Source organism: Hirundo rustica, chromosome 15, assembly GCF_015227805.2.
Source record: "Hirundo rustica isolate bHirRus1 chromosome 15, bHirRus1.pri.v3, whole genome shotgun sequence".
Classification (NCBI taxonomy): Eukaryota; Metazoa; Chordata; class Aves; order Passeriformes; family Hirundinidae; genus Hirundo; species Hirundo rustica.
Window position 1 is genome coordinate 9,647,400 of NC_053464.1, and position 25,005 is coordinate 9,672,404.

At 38.3% G+C, this 25,005-nt stretch overlaps 1 protein-coding gene across 1 annotated transcript in view; it reads left to right on the top strand.

The window, feature by feature from the left end:
- Window positions 1–24,707, top strand: part of LMTK2 (lemur tyrosine kinase 2) — a 41,580-nt gene extending 16,873 nt beyond the window's left edge. Inside the window, exons 4-14 of the mRNA XM_040079433.2 lie at window positions 358–431; window positions 956–1,074; window positions 1,786–1,873; window positions 8,389–8,522; window positions 11,643–11,727; window positions 12,365–12,486; window positions 13,938–14,087; window positions 14,338–17,239; window positions 18,784–18,919; window positions 19,330–19,578; window positions 20,733–24,707. Of these exons, the coding sequence (XP_039935367.1) occupies window positions 358–431; window positions 956–1,074; window positions 1,786–1,873; window positions 8,389–8,522; window positions 11,643–11,727; window positions 12,365–12,486; window positions 13,938–14,087; window positions 14,338–17,239; window positions 18,784–18,919; window positions 19,330–19,578; window positions 20,733–20,761 (4,088 nt within the window). The 3' untranslated portion in view covers window positions 20,762–24,707. The remainder of the gene's footprint in view (window positions 1–357; window positions 432–955; window positions 1,075–1,785; window positions 1,874–8,388; window positions 8,523–11,642; window positions 11,728–12,364; window positions 12,487–13,937; window positions 14,088–14,337; window positions 17,240–18,783; window positions 18,920–19,329; window positions 19,579–20,732) is intronic.
- Window positions 24,708–25,005: the final 298 nt, after the last annotated feature.

The following is a 25,005-nucleotide window of genomic DNA, read 5'->3' on the forward strand; positions in this document are numbered from 1 at the left end:
CCCAGCTGCAGGTTATAATGCACTTTTATACTGGAAGCAGAACTTAGCCATTTTGCTCTCTTGCTGAGTGTGTTAAAAACTTCCAAGTTCACATTTCATCAGAACAATTGCTGTGGTTTTGCTGGGGGTGTGTTCTGGTGTGGTTTGGAAGCTGGACCTGAGATAAGTTTCACTCGAGTGCTGTTGTCACAACATTACCTTCCTACTTTATGTACAGCTGACTAGGGTTTGGTGCTTGGGCTGAATGTGTGCACCCAATGGGGAATGAATCTTGTGGAGGCTGGCATTATTTCCTCAGCAGTTGCTAGCTGGCCTGAGTGGTTTGATACTTGTCACCTTTGTTTCCTTGTGTGGCAGATGGATCAAAGTCTCAAGTTGCACGTCAGAGTCTAAACTACATCCAGGAAATTGGAAATGGCTGGTTTGGAAAGGTGAGGAGTTATCTCTTCATATTGCACAGATTGAGGCTTATTCCCAGCTGACTAGGCCTCTGTATTGGCTTTAAAATGGTACTCAGAAAAAAAAAAAAAAGAAAAATCTTAGTTGAAATTAGATATTTCCTTGCATGCATTTTTTTAGCTGCAATCACAGCAGTGATCTATGCTTTTAAAGTTTACCTGTAGCTTTTTACTGGACACTAGTTAGACATCTCACTTCTATAGATTTTATTTAATACACTCCTCTTTTTACCAATTCTTTTTTGGAAAAAAAATAAGTAAAAAAGTGGTCTTAACTAGAAAACATGTTTTCTCAAAGGTGACATGTAAATCAGTTGTCAAGATTTAAGTGTGTGTATTTAATTATCAAAGCTCTATTTGTGTTAGTAAAAAAGCCAGAAAATCTTTCCTGCAGTATGTTTTTGGCTTGTTTTGCTTGGTGTTTTTTTTTTTTTTGCAGAAAGACTACAAATGTTTGGTTTTTTTCCCTCTGATTAAAGCCACAATCTCTCTTTCAGGTACTCCTTGGAGAGATCTACACAGGCACTAGTGTAGCAAGGGTAATAGTGAAGGAGTTAAAAGCAAGTGCAGGTCCCAAGGAGCAAGAACAATTCTTAAGAAATGGAGAACCATATTAGTAAGTAATGTTTCACAGCTTCATTCTGCTGCACATAAATGATGGATATTGCTTTTGTTCAGTATTATTGTCTCTACTTGCCCTCCCATATAACTGTAATGTTAGTCTTTAAAATGTGAAATAATACTCAACCCAAAGTCAGCAAAAGTTGTGTTCACATAACTTAGTCCACTTTACTTTGCATGGATGTACTGTAAAAGATTGGTCAGTGAAGAACTTTCTCTTCTTGGTGCTTTCTAACCTCCTGGCTATATTTGCATTTAGGCTTAGGTTGTTGGCATTTGTCTGAAGAAATTTCATGCCTTCTGCTGCTTTGGCACAAGTGGTTTTGGAGCAATTTAGGAAAAGTAACTGATCTGGCTGGGAACTAACCTGGCTAAAAAAAGGTTTATCTTGTAGCAGCTCTGTACCTTGGTGTAGTTCATGAATTCCATGCTTTTATTTTTGGTATGAGGGGTCGTGGGAGGGTGGGTGTGACTCTCATGTGGCAGTCCCGGCTTTTGTGGGTTTGAGATCCTCTGGGTTTTGGCTGCTGTCAGTGATACATTTCAGCAATACAAAGGTACAAATGGAATCTGTGGCTTTGGTACTTGGCACCTTCTGTTCCTGCCACCTCCCTCTACTGTTATGTTTTGAAACTTCTGGTAGGGATTTCAGTGTGTTGCATTCTGCTGTGATCTTCCTGGCTTTAACTGTATTTTTTCACTTCAGCATTCTTCAGCATCCAAATGTTCTCCAGTGTATTGGGCAATGTGTGGAAGCCATTCCTTATCTTCTAGTTTTTGAGTTCTGTGACTTGGTAAGTGCACTTACATGACATGCTGCAGCTGTTTTTCCACTGGTGTGAATTGTGTGTGGTATATTTACTGCCCTTTGCTCATGAAATGATTCTTTTGCTTTCTGGAAAGTTTTTTGATTAACTAGAATTTTAGAAGGCTTTTGTTTTTTAAGGGGAACAACGGTTTGTAGTTCACAGTTTGTACTCTTTTCAGTTCATCATGTATGTTCTAAGTGCTTGTGGAGTGTTCTGAAGAGGCAAATACCTGTTATTTGATAATGGATTTCCCTGTCTCTTTCAGTCTGCCTTCAGCAGGAGCTTGGAGGGCAGAGGGTGTTGTAGCAGGGAGCTTTTTGTCACAGTCCAGTGTCACATGCACATACCAATATCACATACAAAATATTTGCTGTCTGCAATCTTAATGTGCTTTTATTACCGTTTATGCGAAAATGTTAATTGAGGAAAATGGAAGGATTTCTTCCCTCTTGCCTTCTCCCCCACCTCCAGAATGCCCAAATTTTACCCATGCTGTGCTGCTTTGTGCTCAAATGCAATGGTGGGGTCACTTCTGACATCTGCCACGTGTATTCTAATAACTGGAATTTTCAATTTCATTCTCTTCCCAATCCCTTCTCTTACGGTACTCTTCTTTTGCTTGCATTCTTATCCTTTTATTTCCTTTCTCATGCTGTTTCTAACCCCCCCCAAGCAACTGCCTCGTGCTTCCTGGGCACCAAAAGCAAAGCTGGGAACACACTGAAGGGTGTTCCCACTGCTTTCAGTGCCACGTGGTCCCTAGAATGGGAGGGACAGCACAAAGCCTTGCTCAGCCTCTGCATTCCTTGGAATGTTCCGGAGTGTTGTGAGGAAGGGGGAGCACCTACAGAGCCTTTGAACTGTGTAGAGCCTTGAGAGACAAAAATCTGGATCCATGGTCTGGAAAGACTTGCATTGTTTGATTGTAGCATAACACACTGCTAAATCCAACCAAACCCCAAAGTCCAAGTGGCTGTCTAAACATTGGCTCAGTAGCTGCTTTTAGGGTTTGTCGTGTAGATGTCACCCAAAGCAAAGTTCCTTGGGGAATGTCGAGACAGAAATAAAGTCAGAAGTGCACGGATCTTACGAAGGAGTAAATCTTTCAGAAATCAGCTAGTTTCCATTTATAAACTTCAACAAGATCTTTTTTACCAGTTTCACTCCTGCCGAATTTTCCTTTAAACTCAGGTGCAAAATTCTGCTTCTAGTTGCCTCAGGTAAATTAGTTAGCACGAACTTAGTTTTTGGAGAAATATCAATTAATCTGTGACCTTAAATAACTATATTTTTCCATGCTGCTCTTTTGCTGAAATGTATTAGCTGTGGTAAATTAATGAGGAAGAAGTGCTGATAAAATCCTTCTTTTCCAAATGGAGGAAATGCCTGAACTTTTCAAGTGACTGATCAAAGTGAAATGTTCTGGATTTGCTAACAATTAAAAACTCTGTGCCTAAGGTTAACAGATAAGGTTTTTCAACGTAGAAATAGAATACTATTTACTGGTTTTTAAACCTGCTATGCAAATTGGAGTTTCTTTAAAAGGATCCTGGAAAGAGAGTTGTGTTTTATAGAGTCTATCAGATTTAGAATCTATCCGATTTGTTTTCAAATAGTTACATGATTTAATCCAACTTCAAATTTGAAGATGGAGTAGCTTTTAAAGATTTCCCTACTTTAGGTATACAGGAAAAAATAATATCCTTGTTTGATGCCTGATTATTTATGCCAGAAGTTGTCATGATCCTGCAGAGTAATCTGGAAAGGATTTTACTTAAGGGGATGAAATAGATTTTCACTTTAACTGGGGATCATAAGCTTGACAGTTAAAGTGGTAGTTTTACAAATTGGAGTGTATTAGGTAATTTCTTTGGAATGGAAAATAAATATCTGCGCTCATTATTCTATTCCAAGTGAACTAAAACTTAGTTTTAGAAAATTATATGTTACAGTCAGTTAAACATAACCTTCATATTAAAGTCTGGCTCACTGAAAGAGTTCTTACTTGGTAGAGCTGAGTATCTCCTAGACATGGTGGTATTTTTTTCTGTGTGCACACAACTGCTCAGGGGCTGGGCACACAGGACAATGCTCCCTTTGCAGTTCAGTGCAGAGACTGGGCCAAGAGCAGCTCGGTATCCCTGTTCATCACTAATTCTTGCTGTGCTCCAGGCCTGCAGTGGGAAGTGGCAATGTTGGAGTAAGCACAGAGAAGAGACAGGAAGGAAGGAATGTGAAGGAAACATGATGGAATAGAAGAGGTGGCTAAATAGTTTTTTTTTTTTAGTAAAAGGGTTTTCAGGGGAGTGTCAGAAAGCTTTTTATCACTGCAGCTGGAATGGCAGTTATTTGGATTTTTTAGGCTTTTAATAATTGATCTCAAAGCTCCTTTTGTACTTTTTTCCCCTGAAATTGCATGAATTGGGGTGCATGGAGGTACTTCCAAAACACACAGGAGTGATTCAAATTGGGAGGATGAGAAACGTGGTCCTGTTCAGCTGCTGGTGGTTTAATCCTGAGCTTAGGCTTTTTCCCTTCTGTTATGGCGATGTCTGTGTATGTCCAGCACAGTAAACTTGTTTTAATCCCTTCTACTTGTGTGTGCAAGTATTCAGTAGTTCTGAAAAAACATGGCAAGAAGAGGAGCTGTGTTGGATAGGAAGTTTAAATATCTTCGGGTGACAAGTTCTTCTGAGGCTCACGTGGCAGTGTTGACCTTGTTTAGCAAATTTGGCGTACTAAGTAACAAAAAATGTGGCTATGCTGCTGACCAACAGTCTGGAGGGTACAGAGGTTGTTTCATTCACATTCCTTCAAACTCATGGCCTATCACAGGGTGTGCTCCTTTTGCTACTTCTCTTGCTTGGATTTGTAGCTTTTTTAGGGCCAGTTGACCTTGTCTTGGCTGCTCAGGCAGTCCTGTTGGATTATCAGTTCCCAGGCTCCTTGGCAATGAAAGGTCTTGATCAGAGGCAGAGAAACCAGAGCTGTCGGGGTGGCAATGCTGAATGTCAGGCAGGCTGGCTTACTTGTTTCTTGGCCACAGAAACTCCTGATACATTTCTGTTACACAAGATTGCTGGTTGCATGTGCAAGAACTGTTTTGGCTAACATTTAGTCTATTTTATAATGTAATCCAAGTTGCTCTGTATCCCTTGCTTTGCAGAGCTGGGAAATAAGCAAGAGAAGTCAGTTGCACATAAGTGATTCAACCTGTTAAATTCCATGCTTTGCCTGTGTTAAAATTATTTATAAAACAGTCAATATAAAAAGAAATGCTCAAAAAGGTCTCACAGCCCCTTTCCCTATATTAGTTGCTTTTTATGTTGGTGCAGTGTACTATGAATAGTTAACTGTTCACTGTTAAACGTTGCAGAATGATGCCAGGTTAAAAATAGTGGTAGCTGTCTTATTAACTTTAATATATTACTCAGCCCTGTGTGTGGCCAGCATTTTGTCAGCACAGCAAATCCTCTAATGGATTGACATAATTTATGAGTAAAAGGAAGGTTATTCAAATGTGGAAGTTGCATGTATATTGTGAGGTTGATTTGCCTATCAAATTCTTACAGAAATTCTTCAAGTCTTGCAATTCCCTGGGCAGATGAGATCAGCAGGATGCAGTATTTGCCTGGAATGCTCTGTAGCTTACTTTAGGGATGTTGCTGTTAGGGGAAAGTGTCTGCTTGCAGTGATTGGTTCTTTTTTTAATTAGTGCCACTTGAAAGCATGTTCTAATCAAAAAAGAATCTTTGCAATGAAAACTTCATAATCAAAGAGTTCAGTGAATCTATTTAATGATCATGGTCAATATGGATATGAGCCAAAGAGCAGATTTATCAGTGGTGTGTGGTTTAACAGTAAAGGGGTGATTTGGCAACTTGGTAGAATGTGTTCAGTAGATGTAATTTGGTAGCTGTTCCATGGTTTTAAAACCCTCAGTGCCTTCTGGTTAGAAAGTCATGTCAACCATTTGGGTGTTCAGATGAACCCAATAATGGAATTTGCACAAACAAAAAGCTGCCAAAGAGTACTGACTGTAAGGGTGCCTCCAGCTTCTGGGTGATACTGAGAAAAGGTATATTAAAACTTAGAAAAATGGCTGAACTGAGAAGGATGGGAAGAAAGGCAAAATTTAGTTCTTTGTGGAATCCAAGGAGAGGAGAGAAAAGGCAGAGAGGAGGTTGGAGAGAAGGTAGAGCCTTCCTCAAGCAGGATTATTGAGCTTTTTATATTTAGATGTCTCTGCAGTGAATTTTGCAGAACTGCATTTATTCATATATATATAACCTTTGATATTTACTGTGTTAAAAAGTCTGTCAATAAAGGGCCATTTTGTGGCTCTCAAAATAGTGCAGGGATAATGTTGCTGTGTTGCTACTGTCTGCTTTTAGGCAGGAAAGCACCATAGGATAATTCAGGCTAGCAAGGAGCTCAGGAGGTCTCCAGCGGTGTCAGACTGGATTTCTCAGGACTTTGTCCAGCTGAATCCTGAAAACATCCAGGGATGGAAACTGCGTGTTCTCTCTGGGCGGCCTGCACTTCTGTTCATGTCCTTATGTGAAAAACTGTTTTCCTTACACTCAGTCTGAACTTTCCACGTTTCAGCTCATGCCTGTCCTCTCTCCTCCTCCATCCATGCTCCCCAGGGAGGTGCCTGCCTTAGTCTTTAATAACTTACACTGGACAGTCATTGTGCTGAAGTCTTTCCTTCTCCAGGCTGAATGAGCCCGGTTCCCTCAGCCTCTCCTCACGGTGAAATCTCTGACCCCTGACTGTCGTGGTGGCTCTTTCCTGAACTTGCTCCAGTTTGTCCTGTTCTGGGGCAGCAGTTCTGACCACGGGATCTGTGTGGTCTGACAGGTGCTGAGAAGGTGGGGAGACGTGCCCTGGGCCTGTTTGTGCAGCCAGGAGCTGCTGCCAGGGCACACAGGGCGCATGTGGGGCTCCTGCCCCCCAGCATGCCCAGGTCCCTTCCTGCAGGGCTGTGCCCAGCTGGCCACTGCTCACTTGGTGCTGTTGCGAGGGATTTTTCCTTCCCAGCTGTGAGACTTTGCATTTGCCTTTATGGAGTTTGATAAGGTCCCTGTTGAAACACTCCTCAGCTTGTCCAGGGTATTCTGAAGGGCAGTTCAGCACCTGAGTGTGACCATTGGTTCACCCCAGTTTGGTACAAGCAATGTCCTTTGAAAGCAATACCAAAAATACCTATTTTATATTTTTAACCTTGATTGTAACCTTAATTAAACCAGAATGGGAACATAGAACCAGTATGTTTCAAGGGGCTGGATTTAAGAAAAGTTGGTTTTCCTACAAAAATATGTGCTCACATGAATAATTTACTAAATAAAGGATGTCACACAGCACTGCTGTTACTAATGCATTTAAAAATTAAAAAGTAATTCCTGGGTGCATTTCAGGCATCCTAGGAACTTAATCCACCTGGGACAAGCCCTAAGCAAGCAGTTGCTGTTCTAGAGTTTGACTTTCTTCAGGCTCTTGCTGCCACCTACAGTCAGCTCAGCTGGGTGTTCAGGGCTGGTGTTCCTTGGGCTCTGCCTTTTGGAACCTGTTCCAACACTGTTCCTTTCCTAATTGCTTGGAACTCTGCTCTGGCAAGAGCTTCCTGGCCCAATGGACATAGACAGAGTCCAGGATGTTATGCTACTGAAACAAGTTGTGATACATGTTGTGCAGTCTGAATACAGAAATGTCTTTAAAATAATTTGCTAACCTTTCAGAAAGTCTGTATTTTAAATAATAAAAATACAAGACTGCTGGGTTAAAAAGTCAGACTGTGAGAAAATGAACAATAATGGCATGAGAAACTTGTTCTTTTCTCTTGTTTGGATTCTCTTACTACACGTCTTCCTTTTCCTGAATATTTGGACAGTATTCAATTATTTTCCTCTATTTCAAAGCTGTTCTTTTTTTAGTAATTTATGGAGTACTTCTGTGGGCTCATTAATTACATGTCTATTGCTCAGCATTGCCTGTGTTCAGTAAAACTGCTGCCATCATCAGAATTCTCTGACTGAAATGGGCTGTATTACCATGCTTTTTATGTAGGAAGCTCTGGTGAGCTGGCAAGGTCTGAAACTCTCTTCTCTAGTCTCTCCCTTCCAGCCCCTTACAAATTCCAGACAGACAGCTTTGCTGATTTAGAGCACTTGAAAACTCATCTCATTTAAAAGCAGAGGCTCATCAAGCTCTGGGTTTTTTATAATGGAAGTTATTATTGCATGACAGGTTTTATGTGGTAGTCTCATCCAGGGTGTTAATTAGTAAAAGATTAGATTAAAAACCCTTAAGGACAATGCCATGTGCCTTAGATGACAGTTATAAGATCCTTTATGGAGACTGGAAACTTGAGGAGCTTTATTTTATTGAGCATAAAGATGAAAAATAAATAATGTGGTCAGTTGGATCATTATTAAAAATAATTTTTTCAGATTCAACCAACATATAAGGTTAATAAATATCTTCAAATTCTTTTCCAGGGTGACCTGAAAACGTACATCTGCAATGAGCAGGAGCACATTAAAGGAGAGTCTCAGATAATGCTGCTCCAGAGAATGGCGTGCGAGATCGCCGCTGGCCTCGCTGTAATGCACAAACACAACTTTGTGCACAGGTAGGCTCCAGAGAGAGGCCAGTCAGTCAGGATGCACTCTGAAATTCATCTGGGTGTTCTCATTAAAACCCAGGGGTGTTGAGGACTCTATTTCCACAAACATGTGCAGTATCCTGAGGCATGAAGGTGTGATGCTAATGAAGGTGCTAACTGAGCTGCAGTGGTGTGGTGTTCCAGCTCCACCTGCCTGAAAGCTGATCACCTGCTCTTGGGGTTTGCAGCCCAGAGAACACAACCTGCTGCCAGGCCAGTCCACATGTAGTTGTTGGATTAATTCTTGGCCAAGTCAAACTAATTTTGTTTATTGTGGAGGGACGGATGGAATGTTAAAATTCAATTAGAACGAATCTTACCTGCTGTGAATTCTTACTAGATTGTAGAAATTTAGAACTTCTCTTTGCTAATGTTACCTGTGTTACTAAAAATGGAAAAAAAACCCCAATACCTCTCTTATGCAGTAAGGAGGAAGCTGAGTTTAGAGGGAAAATCTGACTGAAAGGGGTATTCTCTCACTGAATTGTTGTCCATGTAACCTTTAAATCTTCACTAAAGGAGGTAGTCAGATTTCAAAGTAATCATGCTAGGGGAGGAATCTTGTTCCCATTAGGGGAAATGCTATATTTATTTTTAATTAATTATTTTTAATTAAAGTTAACATATCAATACTGAAAGAATGGCAGTTGTTGCAGAAGACTGGGAAAATTTATTCATGAAACAAGTTGCCCAGAAAAATACAAACTTTTTTTTTTACTTTAAATGTAAAGGTGTTAAGGAACTGGAAGTCATTAACCTCTAAGATGACTAAAATTAAAGAGTACTTGTTCTCCAAATGTGGCTTACCTGGTGAAACCTTGGGTACCACAAGGTAACTACTTTGGCAGTCTGTTCTCTGCTGGAGAACCAGCTTTTGTATCACCCTTTCAGCAAATCAGTGCACATCTTGCTGCTTAGGGAAGGCAGAGACCTTGTGTTCAGGGAGAAATGAGCTCTCAAACCTCAGTCTTAAAAAGGTGAAGGTTTAAAACAGCAACAAAACCCTGAAAAATCCCCAAAGCCTGGACTCAGCTGGTGGCTGATGAACAGAGCTCTTCTTTTAACCCATTTAACAATTTCAAGTGACTTGAAGGTAAATACCAGTTGTACCTGTCTAACAGAGGGATCAGTTTCTTCTCTTGCAGCAGCATGGCTCTGTAGGTATTAAATTTACCAGTACATTTTCAGTGAAATACAGATAAACTTGGTAAATAATTAATCTGTGGATCTGCAAGATTCTCATTGTAATGTTTACTTCTAGCAACACTATCCTGATGCTGTCAGAGTAAGTGGTAAAGCTCCAGCATCAGTGATTTTGTTGTTAGTGGTAAATTCAAGCAGCAAACAATTTGTCTCTTCCAGGATATTTATTTAAATAGTATAAAACCATTTGGCAAGCTCTGGGGCATACTTGAAGGTTATAGATGTGTTTCTGACCTGTGTAGTTCAATGACTCTGGAAAGGAAAACATCATCTTTCTTTGTAGCAGACAAGCTGTGCCTTTCACACCATTTGTGCTTCAGAGACTTTTTTTAAGCCAACAGAAGCAAAGGTAGAATTCTTCCAGGGCACTTAATTGCCTCGTCCCCTCTGTGAAACTGAGAAGTGAAATATTTGAGCAATTAGTCTGCTGAGCTCTTTGCTGTCGCAGCCACAGTTCCAGCTTCATTAAACTTGCATAAATTTCTGAGTTTGCATGATGGGTTTTCTAAAACTGCTTCTTTGTATTATTACGGCAGCAGTGCTGGTTTGTATTTGTGGTCTGGTTTATGGTAGAAACTGGAAGCAAGTTCTGTGTCTATTCAAGAGCTTGGTGATTTGTTTATTGGAGGACTTCTATGAAATACATTACTTTTTCTGTGGATCTTTTTCAAAGTCTGTCTGTAGTTCTGGTTTATGTGTAATGTATGGGTTTGTTACTTAAGGAATTTTACTGTAGATGTTAGATATTACTGGTTACTCAGTATCATATTGTAAATTATTATTTTCACTTAATCTGAATTGCTGATAGATTTTGCTTATGACAAAATGCAAGCCATGCAGTGATAGGCGTGAAGAGGGGTGACATCACTGTAGCATGTGAACAGCCCCTGTAATCTCCATGAGAGGATTGTGAGCAGAATGAAGTAACTGCTTGTAAATGCTGTGTGTAGTTGGAATGCTTAGGAGTCTACACCATTGCTCTAGAGAAGTGATTGCAGCTTGAAGTTTTTATGCAGGGCAGCATAATAGTCTAGGGGTTTTGTATGAAATCTTGAAAAGTGATTCCTTGTTACTGCGTTTAGTTTTCTTTGGATTCCTGAATGCAGAGTCTGCTTGGTTCTGTGGCTCTAAATTGATTCTCCTTTGAAGCCGTGGGAGTGCCTGAGGGAAATCACAGCCTTTGGGCCACAAAACAAATCTTGTCCGATAAGTCCTCTCTAAGGAGAAAACCCTGTCAGTGTTTGTTTTTTCTGGAAGTGATGAGTGTTTGTATAGAGCTGTAGTGGCCACAGTATTCCAGTGAGATATGGAATCAGTTGTTGGCATGTGTAGGTTCTAAAACTTAATAAAAATGTAAGCAGCAAGAAAACTATCTAAATGTTTGGTTTAGATCACAACTGCACTTTAGAAATTACTCTCCCCGGTTCCCGTGCCTGGGCTTGCACGGCATGTGAGTTGGTCATGAGAGGAGTGCAGGGACTGGAGTCATTTCCTCAGAAGAGGATCAGGAGGGGAGCTGCAGGAGCTCCAGGAGCACCCCTTCCTTGCACCCAGCCTGCCTCAGTCTTCAGTAGGGTTTAGATCTATGGGATCAGCCTACAGCTCATGCAGAGGATTGCTGAAGTGTATCTAGAGTGGATGCTGAATCCTTAGCACTTTTGTGTTACTGAGCTGCTCCTGTTACTTGCAACTGTAACCTTTGACTCTGCACAAGTCCTTGATTTTTAGATTCTAATTTTTTTTCAATAGTTTTTTTGGTTTTTTCATTTGATACTTCAAAGTATGACCTGACTGTTCTCAGTATTGTCGCTTCTGTTAAGCCATTTGCCTGAATTTGCATTGAAGACCTGGTTTGTCTCACTGTTTATTGGTTTGCCTTTGCAGTGACTTGGCCTTACGGAATTGCTTCCTTACGTCGGATTTAAATGTCAAAGTGGGAGATTACGGTATAGGATTCAGCAGGTATAAGGTAAGTTAATCTTGTCATGGACCACTTTTTTAAAGAATTTGGGGGCCAGGGTTACAGCAAGCATGCTTGAAATTAAGCTGATACTAGATTGGCCTTTATTTGAATAATGAACTTTCAAAGTATTACTGGCAAATAACTGTAGCAAGTTCACGTACCAGAATAGGTACCTTTCTGGAGATGAGTAGAGTTTATGCTTCTGGAATCTTCTGCTAAATCTACCCTTTTTTTGGTCCTATTTACAGTAGTCCTACAATATGAACAAACTAATTTTGTTGTGTTTTAAGAACACATTTGAAAGAAAAGTTCAAATTTCTTAATGAGAATATTCAAAATATTAAAGTATATCAAGAAAATGAAAAATTAGACATTAACGAAACCATTTTTTAAGTACCAAACCTTAAACAAGAAATTGACATTCAAATCTCTGCTATGCAGTGACCAGTGAATGACTTTCCTCATTAGCATTATTCTCTGCTGCTTGGGATAAAATGGGATTATTTTTTTTAATTCTAATTTTTTACATAGGCATCACATAAAAACATATTAAGGGAAGGACTGTCACTGTCTGGAAGTTGGTCCAATGTATGTTCAGCCTTTTTATGTTGGTTTTTTTTCTTCATTTTTATCAATAATTTAGGAAGATTATATTGAGACAGACGAGAAGAAATTTGTTCCTCTACGATGGACTGCACCTGAGTTAGTAACAAGTTTTCAAGACAGACTGTTATCAGCAGAGCAAAATAAATACAGTAACATATGGTATGTAGAAGGCTTAAAAAAAATTTCCGTGAGAGTTTTGTGAGCATATTTTCAAATGTTACATGAAGGAGTAAATAATATTTAAATTAGCCTGATTCATCAGATGTACAGTAGGTTGATCTCTGTAAACCTGTAACTATATCCTGCTTTGGAAAGATGCTTAGAAATCTGTTGAGAGAAAGTTGGTGCAAGCAAAAATGTTTAGCAGAATAATAGGTGCTTATATTAATAAAAATATCTTCAGATGTTTATAAAGGAAAGAAATGGTAAATGATTTTTCCAAGAGTAAGTAGCTGTGAGTGACATAAAAATTTGATCCCACTAGAGCCTGATGAAGTTCAGTTGGTAGACCAGTGGCATTTTAATTAAAGTGCTGCATTCTTGCTGCAGCATTTGAGAGCAGCAATTAACTGATGGTTTCTGCTGCCAAAGAGCTGATAGACAATGGCTGGTGAACTCTTGAAGATGAACGTTTTTGAAATTGCCAAGTTCCACTTCAGTTCTCAAGCCCCAAGAAATCTGGATAATGGAAATTGTGGGTTAGGCTAACATTTCTGAAAACATTGTAGTTAATTCCTCCTTTATATTCAAAAGATATTAAATAGTAAACTAGGCTTTGCTTGGTGCTTTGAAAGTAGGGCTGCAGAAAGCAAGTGGGGTATATAGAAATGATGTAAAAACTAATTTGCTTCCATCCTCCAAGGAAGCTTCCTCAGCTCATGCTGTTCATCTGGGCTACAAGCAGCCATGGTCTGAAGGTTTCCAACTTGTGTTTTAGTGCCTCTTACGCAGAGCTGCTTTGAACAGGTTTGGACTAGATGATTCCGGACACCCCTTCCAATCGAAATTATTTTTTGTGCAGAGTCAGTTACTTTGTATTTCGAGCACAGAAAGATTCTCTAAGGATCAGCATTGACTGTAATCAGTGAAAATGTGATTCTGTTGGATACAGTACAGATGCAGCACTGAGCAGAGGCAGCTTTTCACCGCTGCAGCTTGACAATAAGGAATTCTATGAATTCTGGACCAAAGATGAGTTTTCTAGCGGTTTGACCTATGACTTAAATTTCTCATGAAAGCTTTTTCTCTTCTGTTGGACCAACTATAAAGTTTTAAAATATCATTTCTATACACCATATTAAAAAATTTAACTATTTATTTTTAAATTGTTGAAAAGATAATATTTTATGTGGAGGTTTTCTGTGATCAAATAATTTGAGACTTTCTGTATTTTGTTGCCTCCTTTGTTGTTGCCCTCAAGCAACTTTATTCTTCAGGTTTTTAACATACTGTCAAAGTGAATGAACAAGTTCTGAAGTTATTTTAGTGACAATGGGGAGTAGTATTTTTTTCTTTTTGCCAGTTATGCTTTGCATATCCTTTCTTAGAAAAGCCACTCTAAAATAGTTCTGAGAAATGAGAATGCCCAGTTGTTTGCTGCTCTTTTGCAGGTCCCTGGGTGTGACGTTATGGGAGCTCTTTGAGAATGGTGCTCGGCCTTACTCAGACTTCTCTGACAGGGAAGTCCTAACCCATGTCATCAAGGAGAAGCAGGTTAAACCCTTCAAGCCACGCCTGGAGCAGCCATACTCTGATAGATGGTAAGCTTTAAATGTTTCTATTTATTCTTAAAGCTGCTGAAGAAGTTTCTCAAATTACTCAGTTCTCTTAAATACATTGAAATTGCTACACAGAAACTCAGCGAACAAACCCTAGGTAAAGGAAGTAAAAGGACTTGCTAGAGATGGAAGTTCCTGCCAGTGATACTGGTACTCTGAGGCTTGTTAGGTCTGAATTCTTTAAATTCCTTTTCACTGTGACACCTATTGAAACATGTTTTTATTTGTGTAGGTATGAAGTTCTGCAGTTCTGTTGGCTGCCTCCAGAAAAGAGACCGACGGCAGAAGAAGTGCACAGGCTTTTAACTTACCTCCGCATGCAAAGCCAAAGGGACTCGGAGATCGATTTTGAACAGCAGTGGAATGCTCTGAAACCAAACACCTCAAACAGAGAAGCAAGTAATTCTGCATTCCCAATCTTGGATCACTTCACAGGAGATAGACTTGGCCATGAGCTGGAGGAGGTTCTGACTGTGACCGAAACGAGCCATGGTCTCAGCTTTGAATACATCTGGGAGGCAGCTAAACACGATCACTTTGATGAATGTGGTCATGTGAATCCTGATGAAGCCATGACCTACACAAGTATTTTCTATCCAGTGGAGGTTTTTGAGAGGTCACTCTCAGAGCAAGGACCAGGAGCGCAGGATGGAAGCGGTCAAGAGGCATCACTTTCTGTCCCTGGCGTGTTACCTGTGTTTGATGCACACAAACTTTCTGTTGGAAATGACTACTATATCCAGTTAGAGGAAAAAGGAAGTGGCTGCAGCATGAGTTTTGATAACCAATCAGTTGTATTAACAACAGAAGTTGATCACCAAGAGGCTGTACAAGAAAAAAGTTCTCATTTCACGGTTCTCAGGGATCTTGACGTTGAAGAATCTAGTACTGATGGGGACTTCTTCCACTACAATACAGATCCTAAAGAGGAATTTTTGCCTGCTACTGGTAGTCCAGAAAGTCCTTTCCAGAGTATATTTAATGACATGGATAAATCAGAAGAACTGACAAATAGAAAAATTCTTGGGTTTGCTGATGATTCTCCTAAAGACTTTAAACCAGCTGTTTTGAACTCAAACACAGATGGTGGAAAGGCAGTAGACTGTTCTGAAAAGGAGCATTCTAGTCATGCTTCTGAAAATGAAACAGTTTCATTATGTGAAAATATCTCTAACCAGTCGGACCTGGTAACTTTAGAAGAACTTTCTGATAACTTCTTATTTCTTCAAGAGAAAAACTTATTAACAGGGTTATTGCCTAACAAAACCAGCAGTGATTTTGGGCAGAACTCAGATGATGTTCTAAAAAGTATATTAGAAACCTCAAAAAGAAACTCTGTAGAGCCTGAGCTGGCTGAAAATGCGCAGGTCTTTTCTTTAATACATGAAAGTCTTAGAACAATGAAAGATGAAAATTTCAACCCAGTGACAATGAATAAAGATCCCAGTTCCCAGTCTCAGACTCCTGTAGAGATGCAGGCATCCTCTAGTCCACCCACAGCACATAATTCATGTGATAACTGTGCAAATCTTCCTGTTTTGAAGGATGAGGGGAAATTTCTAAATGTAGAAGTGAATGAAGTCATGTCCTGTAACACCGATGTTCTCTGTCAAGAAGAGCTATCTTATAATGCCAAAAATAATAATGTTGGAAACGGTCCATACTATAGTGGTGCTGCTGAAACAGATGAGTGTGATGCACGGATGAAACAGGGAATGATTTTCAAGGCTGATGAAATAAATTTTAATAGAGAAAAATGCAGTGATCAGGAAGACAGGAAAAAAAACTTGCAAGGTGGTTCTCCCATATTAAAAAAAAATGAATGTTTATTGGAGGAAATGCAAGAAACATCAAATCATTTTGAGAACTGTAAGGATGTTCCAGAAGAGGTGACCTCAATTTCTGTTGCTGCTTCAGATTGTACAAGTCAGGATAGTCTTTTGGAAGACAGCCCATCTCCTATACAAACTGTAGAACAAGCCTTAGAGACTCCTGATTCTTTGGATTCTTTAGATGTGAATGAGGTTTTAGAATCTTTACAGGCTCAAAGTCCTCAGAAGCTTCTGCCACCAGATAAACCTGCTGACAGTGGCTATGAAACAGAAAACCTGGAATCTCCAGAATGGACTTCCCATGTCCCTGTTGAGGATGCTTCCAGTGTGGATACTGCTCTGTGTGTTGTGAGCGAGAGCAGTGTCAGTGCTTTGCCTTCTAATCCAGTCATCATTGTGTCAGAAGCAGCAGCTTGTTTGGATGCAGTGAACAGCAATTTTGAAATAACCCCAGTGGTTTTTCTGAGTGGAAATCAAAACTCTTATAGAGACTCGGCCTATTTCTCTGATAATGATTCTGAGCCAGATAAAAAACCAGAAGAGTCTGTAAATCTGTCCAGAGAGACTGTGTGTGTTGTTTCCTCCAACAGAGGAGAGAATCACACTGAAGAGGTTTCTGGTTTTGAAGAGAGACAGCAAACGTGTGATGTGAGGAATTACCAGGATGATGATAATCAAAACTCGAAACTGGAGCTAAACCACAATTTAGAGATCCAAGAGATGCATGAAAGAATGCAGGGGTGTCCTGATGAGTGGGCTGAGGCAACTCTAACTTCCCTGGAAATGGTGGTGGAAGGTAACCTGAGGGATGAAATAAAACTATCTGAGACTCCCCATAAAAGTGTGTCTTGTGTTGGCACTAACACTTCAGAACTCCTTTCACACAGAGACTTAAAGCCTGTGCACAACATGGCTTTAGATCTGAGCAACAGTGAGAAGTCCTTCTATCACACAGAAGGACAAAAATTGAAAGAGCCAGATATTGAAGGAAAATACCTCGGCAAGCTCAGCGTGTCTGGAATGCTTGATTTAGAAGATGGTGATGATGCAGATGAGGAAGATGAAAACAGTGATTCTGAGGATGACATGAGGACTTTTCATATGCATAGTCTGAGTTCTGACAGTGAAGATGAAACTGTTCATCAAGTACCTGAGATAGTTACTGACAAAGATGATGGAAAACATTTGAGAAGCTTGTTGAAACTTCCAAAACCTCTTAATGAAAGGCAGCCTGATCTTTGGAAAGATGAGAAAAAGGCTGTAACGTTCTTTGATGATGTGACAGTCTATTTGTTTGACCAGGTACCCTTCTTTTTAATTACTAAGTAAAGTTTTTAAATATTTTATTTATTTTATTTGATTTTGTTTTTCTTTAAACAAGTAGTAATTGAATTAATTGCTTAATATTTGGGAAAACCTTGTTACAAAAATACCTTTCTTGTTTTGGCGGGGTTACAGCTTCTTCATGATGTGAGTTATTTTTTCTTTATATATTAAGGCTATATAAGAATACATATATGTAAAATAATAATATTTATATATAAGGAAAAAAGAAGTTTGTGACTTGAGTAGGTGCAGTTTTGTGCTGCTGGTAGAATAGCAGCACTAATCTGAAGTCAAGGAGGGTTTGGCTCTGGTTGCCAAATCCTGAATCTCCATTGCTGTTGGACCCTTGACTGCATGTCCTGAATGAAACATGGTTTTAGTGATGCTTTTCTGCTCTTTGTAAGATGTATTTAATTTGAAAATGTGAGACAGCATTGCTATGGACAAGATTTAATTATTTTATTTTGACAGAATATTGTTGTAACTTTATAGAAGCAATTTATCTGTTTAATGAGTTTGAAGTCTCTAAGATGCTTTATAAAAGGAAGGAAGAAAGCAAAAAACCTTCTAAAACTCAATCTGAAACCTAACTCTGAATCTTACATTAGTTAGCACTAAGGTAAATTTATCTAAGATCATAATCTAAGATGAGAACAGTATTTAGATGGTAATGCTAATTTTTATTAATCCTGTGGGATTCATGTTCAGTGACACAGTGATCTGCTTATAAAATTCAAGGTTACTTTTGTTTCCCTATCAGCTTTATCAATTTTTAACTTCTGTAACTGGATACAGAGGGGATTGTATTTTAGCATTATGGCAACTAAACTAGTCCAGTGAGTTTAAAAGAACAGTCACATTGTCAAGCTTTGAAAATGTTGCTTATGATGACGCACATAAATATTAGAGTTAGCTGTTTTGGAATAGAAAACGTAGGTGATTTATTTGTGTTTAGGCAGCCTGGAGAATAGTAATCCTTTTGTCAGAGAGGAAAGAAAAAATCAGCTGTGTTTAAACTGCTCTTAGTTGTCGAACGCTTTACTTTTTATTACAATAACTGATAAAATGTTGGCTGCTTCCAATACCGGCTGTACAAAGTCTGTTTCTTTATCCTGAACACGATTAGGAGATTAAAAAAAAAAAAAAAGTTGGGATAAGGCTTTATTAAAGAGGAAAAAAAAACCCTACCCATGTTAAGCTGATATGGGAACTGTTTTCAATTGGAAGATATTTTAGCTTTGTTCCTAGAAACATGAAACCATTTTATATCGTAAATAATATTTAAGTAGTAATTTCCTGCATGCATTTTAGCATAGATGTGATGCAGCTTTCTTTAGAAGTAAGTGAATGTGCTAATCTGTAACTCAGAGTCTGGTTGTTGTGTTGCAACAGTTTACAGACCTTTTAATTCCGCATTTGACTTGATGGCAGGATGGAGGAGTGTATTTGTGGGTGCTGGTGTCTGAAGGCACGGAGACATTGTGTAAAAAGAGTTAAATAAGTGACTTTGTTTGCCTTAGGAAACACCAACGAAGGAGCTGGGAAGCCGTGGGATAGACGTGAACGGGGAAGGTGCTGGCAGCTCTCCTGTTCCATCTTCCAGTCCTGGTTACTTAAACAGATTTGCAAATTCGGAAAGCTCAACAGATGAAGAAGGTACATGAATATATTTATGCACAGCAGGGGCAGAGATTGTTTTATGCAGAGCCTTTTATGAGAAGTCATTAAACTATATGTGATCTGTAAATTCACTGGACCATATTGGCTGCAATTTTGCATCCTAAGCACACACTGCAGCTGGGCTCAGATTCTTTTGTTCCTGAGGAGCAAAGCTGGGATGTGATACTGGCTGTTTATATATTGATGTGTCCAGGGTTGCCTGAGAGGTAGCCAAAACTAGGTGACAAATCTTTGTGACTCCCTGGGCTAGAACCCTGCCCAGGGCTACGGCTACAGCTTTAATTTGGGCTTAAATGCAATCTTCCAATCTACTTGTACAACTCTGGGTGACCTTACATGACAATACTGTAATGCTGCTTTTTTCTTCTTTTATTTTCCTCCCCAAGGTGGGGGTTTTGAGTGGGATGATGACTTCTCTTCTCCAGAGCCATCCTTTATATCCAAGGCAGCTAATAGTCTCATTGGTTCTAAACCAGCCCTTCAGCCATCAAAGTACTTCTCTCCACCTCCGCCTTCGCGGACTCTTGATCAGAACTGGTCCCATTCATCCCCTTATTCCAGATTCTCCATCTCTCCTGCAAACATGGCAAGCTTTTCTCTTACACATCTTACAGATTCGGATATAGAGCAAGGAGGTAAGTGACTTAGTTATAATAATTACTTTAAAGGTACAAATTAAAACTGTTATGTAAAGATAGAAGTAACAGAACAAGTCTTGTCCTATTTAAATACCAAATGTAGAAGTACATTTTTAACACTATAAAAGTTTGGTCAGTGTTTGTGTTTCAGTTAAGACATAGTTTTCTGTGGAGATTGAGATTATTTGCATCCAAGTTGGTACAAAGTAGTGGTTGAACAGCCTATTTCTTCCTAATGTTCCTAAAACAGGAACGTCTGCAGGACAAGCTCTCAGTTTTTATGTTAAAAACCCTAGTGCTGTATTTGTATAAATGAAGCTTCTGCAATCTGAAGCACTGCTGTTGTACCTGCCACACGAAGGCATTTATTAATTCTGGTTTTTGTAGTGTCTAAGTCACCATTGTGTTTTCATTGCACAGGATGAGGATGCCAGGAACATAATGTTTCTGCTATTATTGTGTAAGCTTATTTTACAGTTTAGTTTCTTTTTCATATCATTTTTTAGACATTGCATTCTTGACATTCTCTCAAGAACTGCAGCATGTTTTCTAGAGGTGTGAATAGGATAGCTTTTGTTAGGAGAGCCAAACAATCTGTTCAGAGCAATATTAAGTACTAGCAGTATTTATTACCAAGTCTTCTTGTCAGTAACCAAAGGCTTTTTTAACCTTTGATACATTTTTGAGGGTTAAGAGAGGCAAAAATAAGCACACTTCAATCAGTTTGGCGTATTATTACACTTGATAACACATTGCATTATTAAAAATAAATATTACTGATTGCAGAGTTTTGCTAATGGTCAATGTCTATAAATATGTAATCAGTGTTATATAGAGTTGTATTGTTCTTGTATTGTGCCTATTGATTAGATAATATTTGCTGCTTAGTAACTTAGAGATAAGAGAGAATATTTTGGAGATCCTACGTTGCCTTGTGTGTCCTAAGAAGTGACATTGAACTGTGTGATTGAAGCAGATGTCTATGAATAAATGAACCAAATGTTTACAGAGGTTGAAAGTGTAGGGAAAAATTAACCAAAACTTGGAAGGGCAAAACAGCAGAATGCCAAGTTCTAGCAAGAGTCTTACAAAGAAGTGAGGGTTGTGCAGAAGAATCTCACTGTATCTTGTGATCTTTCCTCTGCTAATAGGAAGCAGTGAAGATGGAGAAAAAGATTAGATCAATTAAAACTTGCTCGGACTCCATACATGAAACACATAGACTTTGTGTTTGAAACTTCTTTATCTAAACTCTGGATCCTCCTGGAGTGACACAGGTAATCAAGAAGTACTGAGAAATGGAAGTAAACACTGAAAGCAATGTTAAATCAGGACATTAATTTGAATGTGTATTTAACTTTGTAATGTATTTTTAAATCAGTGCAATTTTGCTTTTCATTGAAAGACGATTCTGCCGCTGTTTTCAAGTACTTGAAGTATTTTTCACATAACTTAAGTAAAGCAATTACACTACAGTCTGGTTTATGTATGAGATTGTATAATATTCTTTTTATATTTTTCCATGTAGTTCATTATCTATTTGAACATACACCTGTTGTAGAATTGTGTATAACTGTCCTGTGCAACAGGTGGCTGTGTTGATGGAACTGTATGAATGATAGTTGATCAGTAGTGAGCCATATTTATTCAAAAAGATATCACTACATATTACTTTGCTTATTACAATTGCACTATGGATTATTCTTCCTTTATTTCCTGATGATGTACAGAATGAGAATCTTAAATCTTTCAAGGAAAATAAGACAAGTTGAATTGGCCCAGTTATCCAGTTTAATTTGTCCTTTTTGTAGCCTTTGCTATGCACGGTACTTGTAAAACGTACATAACTTCTGAGTATTATGTTAGACTTGCTGAAATCTTATATTCAGTACCATTTCTAAATTGATAATGGTTATAGAATGGTTGTTAGTGTTCATGTTTTATAGGAAACTGGAAAAGAATATATGATATACTCTGGAATTTTTAGATGAAAGAGATAATGTCTCTTAATTCCTACATATGATCCTACTGACTGCTTAAACTGTAATAGCATCTGACTATATCACAGTTAAGGGCCTTCCAGTTTTTACCACAATTTCTGCCTTGGAGAAAGAAGAGGAAAAATTGGCTGTACAAAACTCTGGAATTTATGAATCTTACAAAAAGACTAATTTCAATAGACTGGATTTGGGTACACTTGGCCCTTCAGCTGTACATTCTGTGAATTTTGAAGCTCACTCCTCGGCCGATTGCAGATCGGGGCTCCATTCAGAGGCCTGTGGTAAACCTACCTCTCAGTGATGTTATGACAATTAAGATTTTGATTAATGGTTAATGCCCAGATTTGCAGTATAGGTTATAGGGCCAGATCCATTTTAAGGTGTCTGCAGAGCTCGATGGTATGTCTTGAAATGCATCCTGAGCAAAGGCTGCAGTACAATAGGTTTGCTCTGAAGCCTGTGGGGGCTTAACCTTCCTGCTCTACCATGCACTTAGCTGGTTTAATCCTCTCATTTAATCCTCAGTTAATGCTTGGAAAAAGATATCCTTAATTATTACTCCAAAGTGAGTTCAGTTGAGAAACAAATCCCTGACTTCTTGGAATGCCTTACACAGTTCAGATCTGTAGGAAGCACTGATAGGAACAGTTTACCTGGCTTTGTGTTTGTTTACCTGTACTAAAATACAAATGCACTGAAATCTGAAGTACTTTGTATTTTAGTGGCTGTTTTGGCAGGGCTTGAGATAATGGTGGTCCAGGTGCTCTGTGTCCAGATCCAGTCACCAGAGAATTTTCTTCATATAGAGATGGGAGGACTAGATATTTTCAGATGTGTGATTTTTTTTTTTTTTTTTAATACCTCTGTGTTAATTTTGATTTTTAAGCCTGCTTTAAAAATGACAGGAATATGTTAACTGCTTTTTTTTCCAACATTATTTAGCCCTTAAACCAGAATGGTTTCCATACTGATTAAAAGGGAATGATTTAGTTATCATGTTGTTTGAAGTTGCCAATGAATTGAGATACCTTTTTCTGATGAGGCACTCAGGTTCACAGTTAGTCAGAACTGTTCTTCAGTATGAAGTGAGGAACTGAATTTTCCTATGGACCTTTTCCAAAACATTATTTAGAAGGCAAAGTCAAGTAGTTCTTAATACAGGCTTACAGTATATACTGTAGAGGGTTTAAGGAAGCTGTGCGCTACTGAAAATATTTTTAAGTGTTGGTAATAGACCTTGTGCACAAACTATTGCTTAGAAAATCCATAATTCCAAACTCCTTGATACAGCTAGATTTAGGGTATCTCAACTGTCTTTAATTCTCACCATAGTAAGAATGAAACTGCATAATAGTCTGCAAAGAACATGTGGGCTTCTCTGCCTTGTATGGTGAAAAACCTGTCAGACCTGGAGTTCAGCCTTAATTTTGAATCATTTGATTTAAAAGATAGTCCTGGGTTAAATAAAAGTTTATGCTCCGGAGTGTTGTAATTCGGTTGTGCATTTTGTTTCTTGTAATTCTGGAAAATCAGATGTTTATCTTGCACATCAGGAATTTCCTTAGCTTGATGGAAATCTAAGATTTTTTTTTTCTTTACCTGGGTTCAAAGAAAATCTTACACAGGAAGTGAAAGTTTACTCCTTTGTCCAAATGGACTCATTGCTAATGAATTGCCAAAGGAGCATTTTTTCCCAAAACTAGATGTGTATGATATTAAGCAAGGTAATGTCCTTTTTAGCTGTACAATGAAGAGAAATAAATATTTGAAGTTACCTCAGATCACTTAAATTTTAATTTCAGTAATCCAGTAGGCTGGATTGCAATAATATAAACTATCTTTTGGGGTAAAAAATTGTATTTAAAAATCTGATCAACTACTAGCAATACTTATATATCTGCCTGGCAGTCAAGTGGCACAATGATGATGAATCAGTAATTCCAATATGTTGCATTTTAATGAGGGGATTTGTTCCAAATCATTCATTACACTCGATGTAATTTCTTGCACTAGCTACTTAAGCCTGGTCTCTGTTTTAAAAGTACATGTATCTATTTTCAATGGTTTATTATGAAGACTGGTTACAGCTTAGTTCCTTCTCTAGTAGAATACCTGGATTGTTTGAATAATGAAGGCATTGTCTCAATTTGGCTACTAAAGGTATTTAAAAGATCTAATTTTTCCCACCTAAAGAAGTTTGTTTGAACATTAGGATCTGTAGTGAGAAGCCAAGAGAGCAACAAGAGTGTCCAGTTTCAGTGGGAACACCTGTACTCTCCCAAATCCCCCAGCTGCAGATACACCGTGTATAACCGCATTTATGGAAATTGCCATTTTCATGGAAATGAGCAGATTTAACTCTTTTTTCATATCCTTGTTGATGCACTAGTGAAAGCCATTTAAGCCTCATTCTTTTTATCAGTATTTTTAGCAGATTTTTATGTAATACTCAATCTTTCACGAGGAGGCTGGTTGGTAGACTTTTTTTTATGATTAAGCACTATCCTAAAATGTCAGCATTGTCAGGTGTCAGTGACTTGGCTATTTGTGTTGGAGTTGGTGAAAGGTGGAATCCAAGTACATTAGCCTTATAAGAAATAGCCTTAAATAAGAATGGAGTTACTTCAAAAAATTACTTCAGCTTTAAGTCATACATGTTAATGGTTTTGGTACAAAATGGGAAAAAATCTAGAGGAGAGTCAAACATCATATAAACTTATTGAAAATAAGTATTTGTAATACCAGCAGCCTGTTTTTCAGAAACTTGAATATGACTTACAGTTAGTTTTGTTTATGAAATTGTTTGAACTTGCACAGATGTAGGTGTAACTTAAATGATAAATGGTACTGATGTGTGTGTATATATAATGTTCAATTCTATTTGTAAATGAGAAACTCTGTAACAAAATCATAGGTATGAGGTTTTCCTATTGTAATTTAATACAGGTATGAGGTTTATGGCAATATATCATAGTTAATGAAATTTCAGGTCAAAATGTCTTTAAATTGTGTACATTTTTAAATTGTAATTTCTACTGTATATTGATTATCATGCATAGTGTGATTCAAGAAACTGCTTGTAATTTAAAAATATTTAATATTAAAAATAAAATACAGTTATATATTTATAATCTCTTTGTCTGTTTGTTCATTTTTAAACAGATGCCAGCAGTGTAGTTCTACTGTAAGATATATTTATTAGTCTCCTGAGGTTGAGAAAGTTCCAAAAGCTCAAAGCCACAGTCCCAGCAGATGGTTCCACGCTAAATAGTGTAGTCACCTTTAAATTCTGCCAGTATCATCAACCTTGTGAAAATTTCAGGTAAAGTGTGTACACAGTCAGTAGCGAAGCAGTAATTAAAACAGAAACAGTGTAATTCTGAATACTGAATTTTGCTTTTAATCATAGAATTAAAGTTCTGTA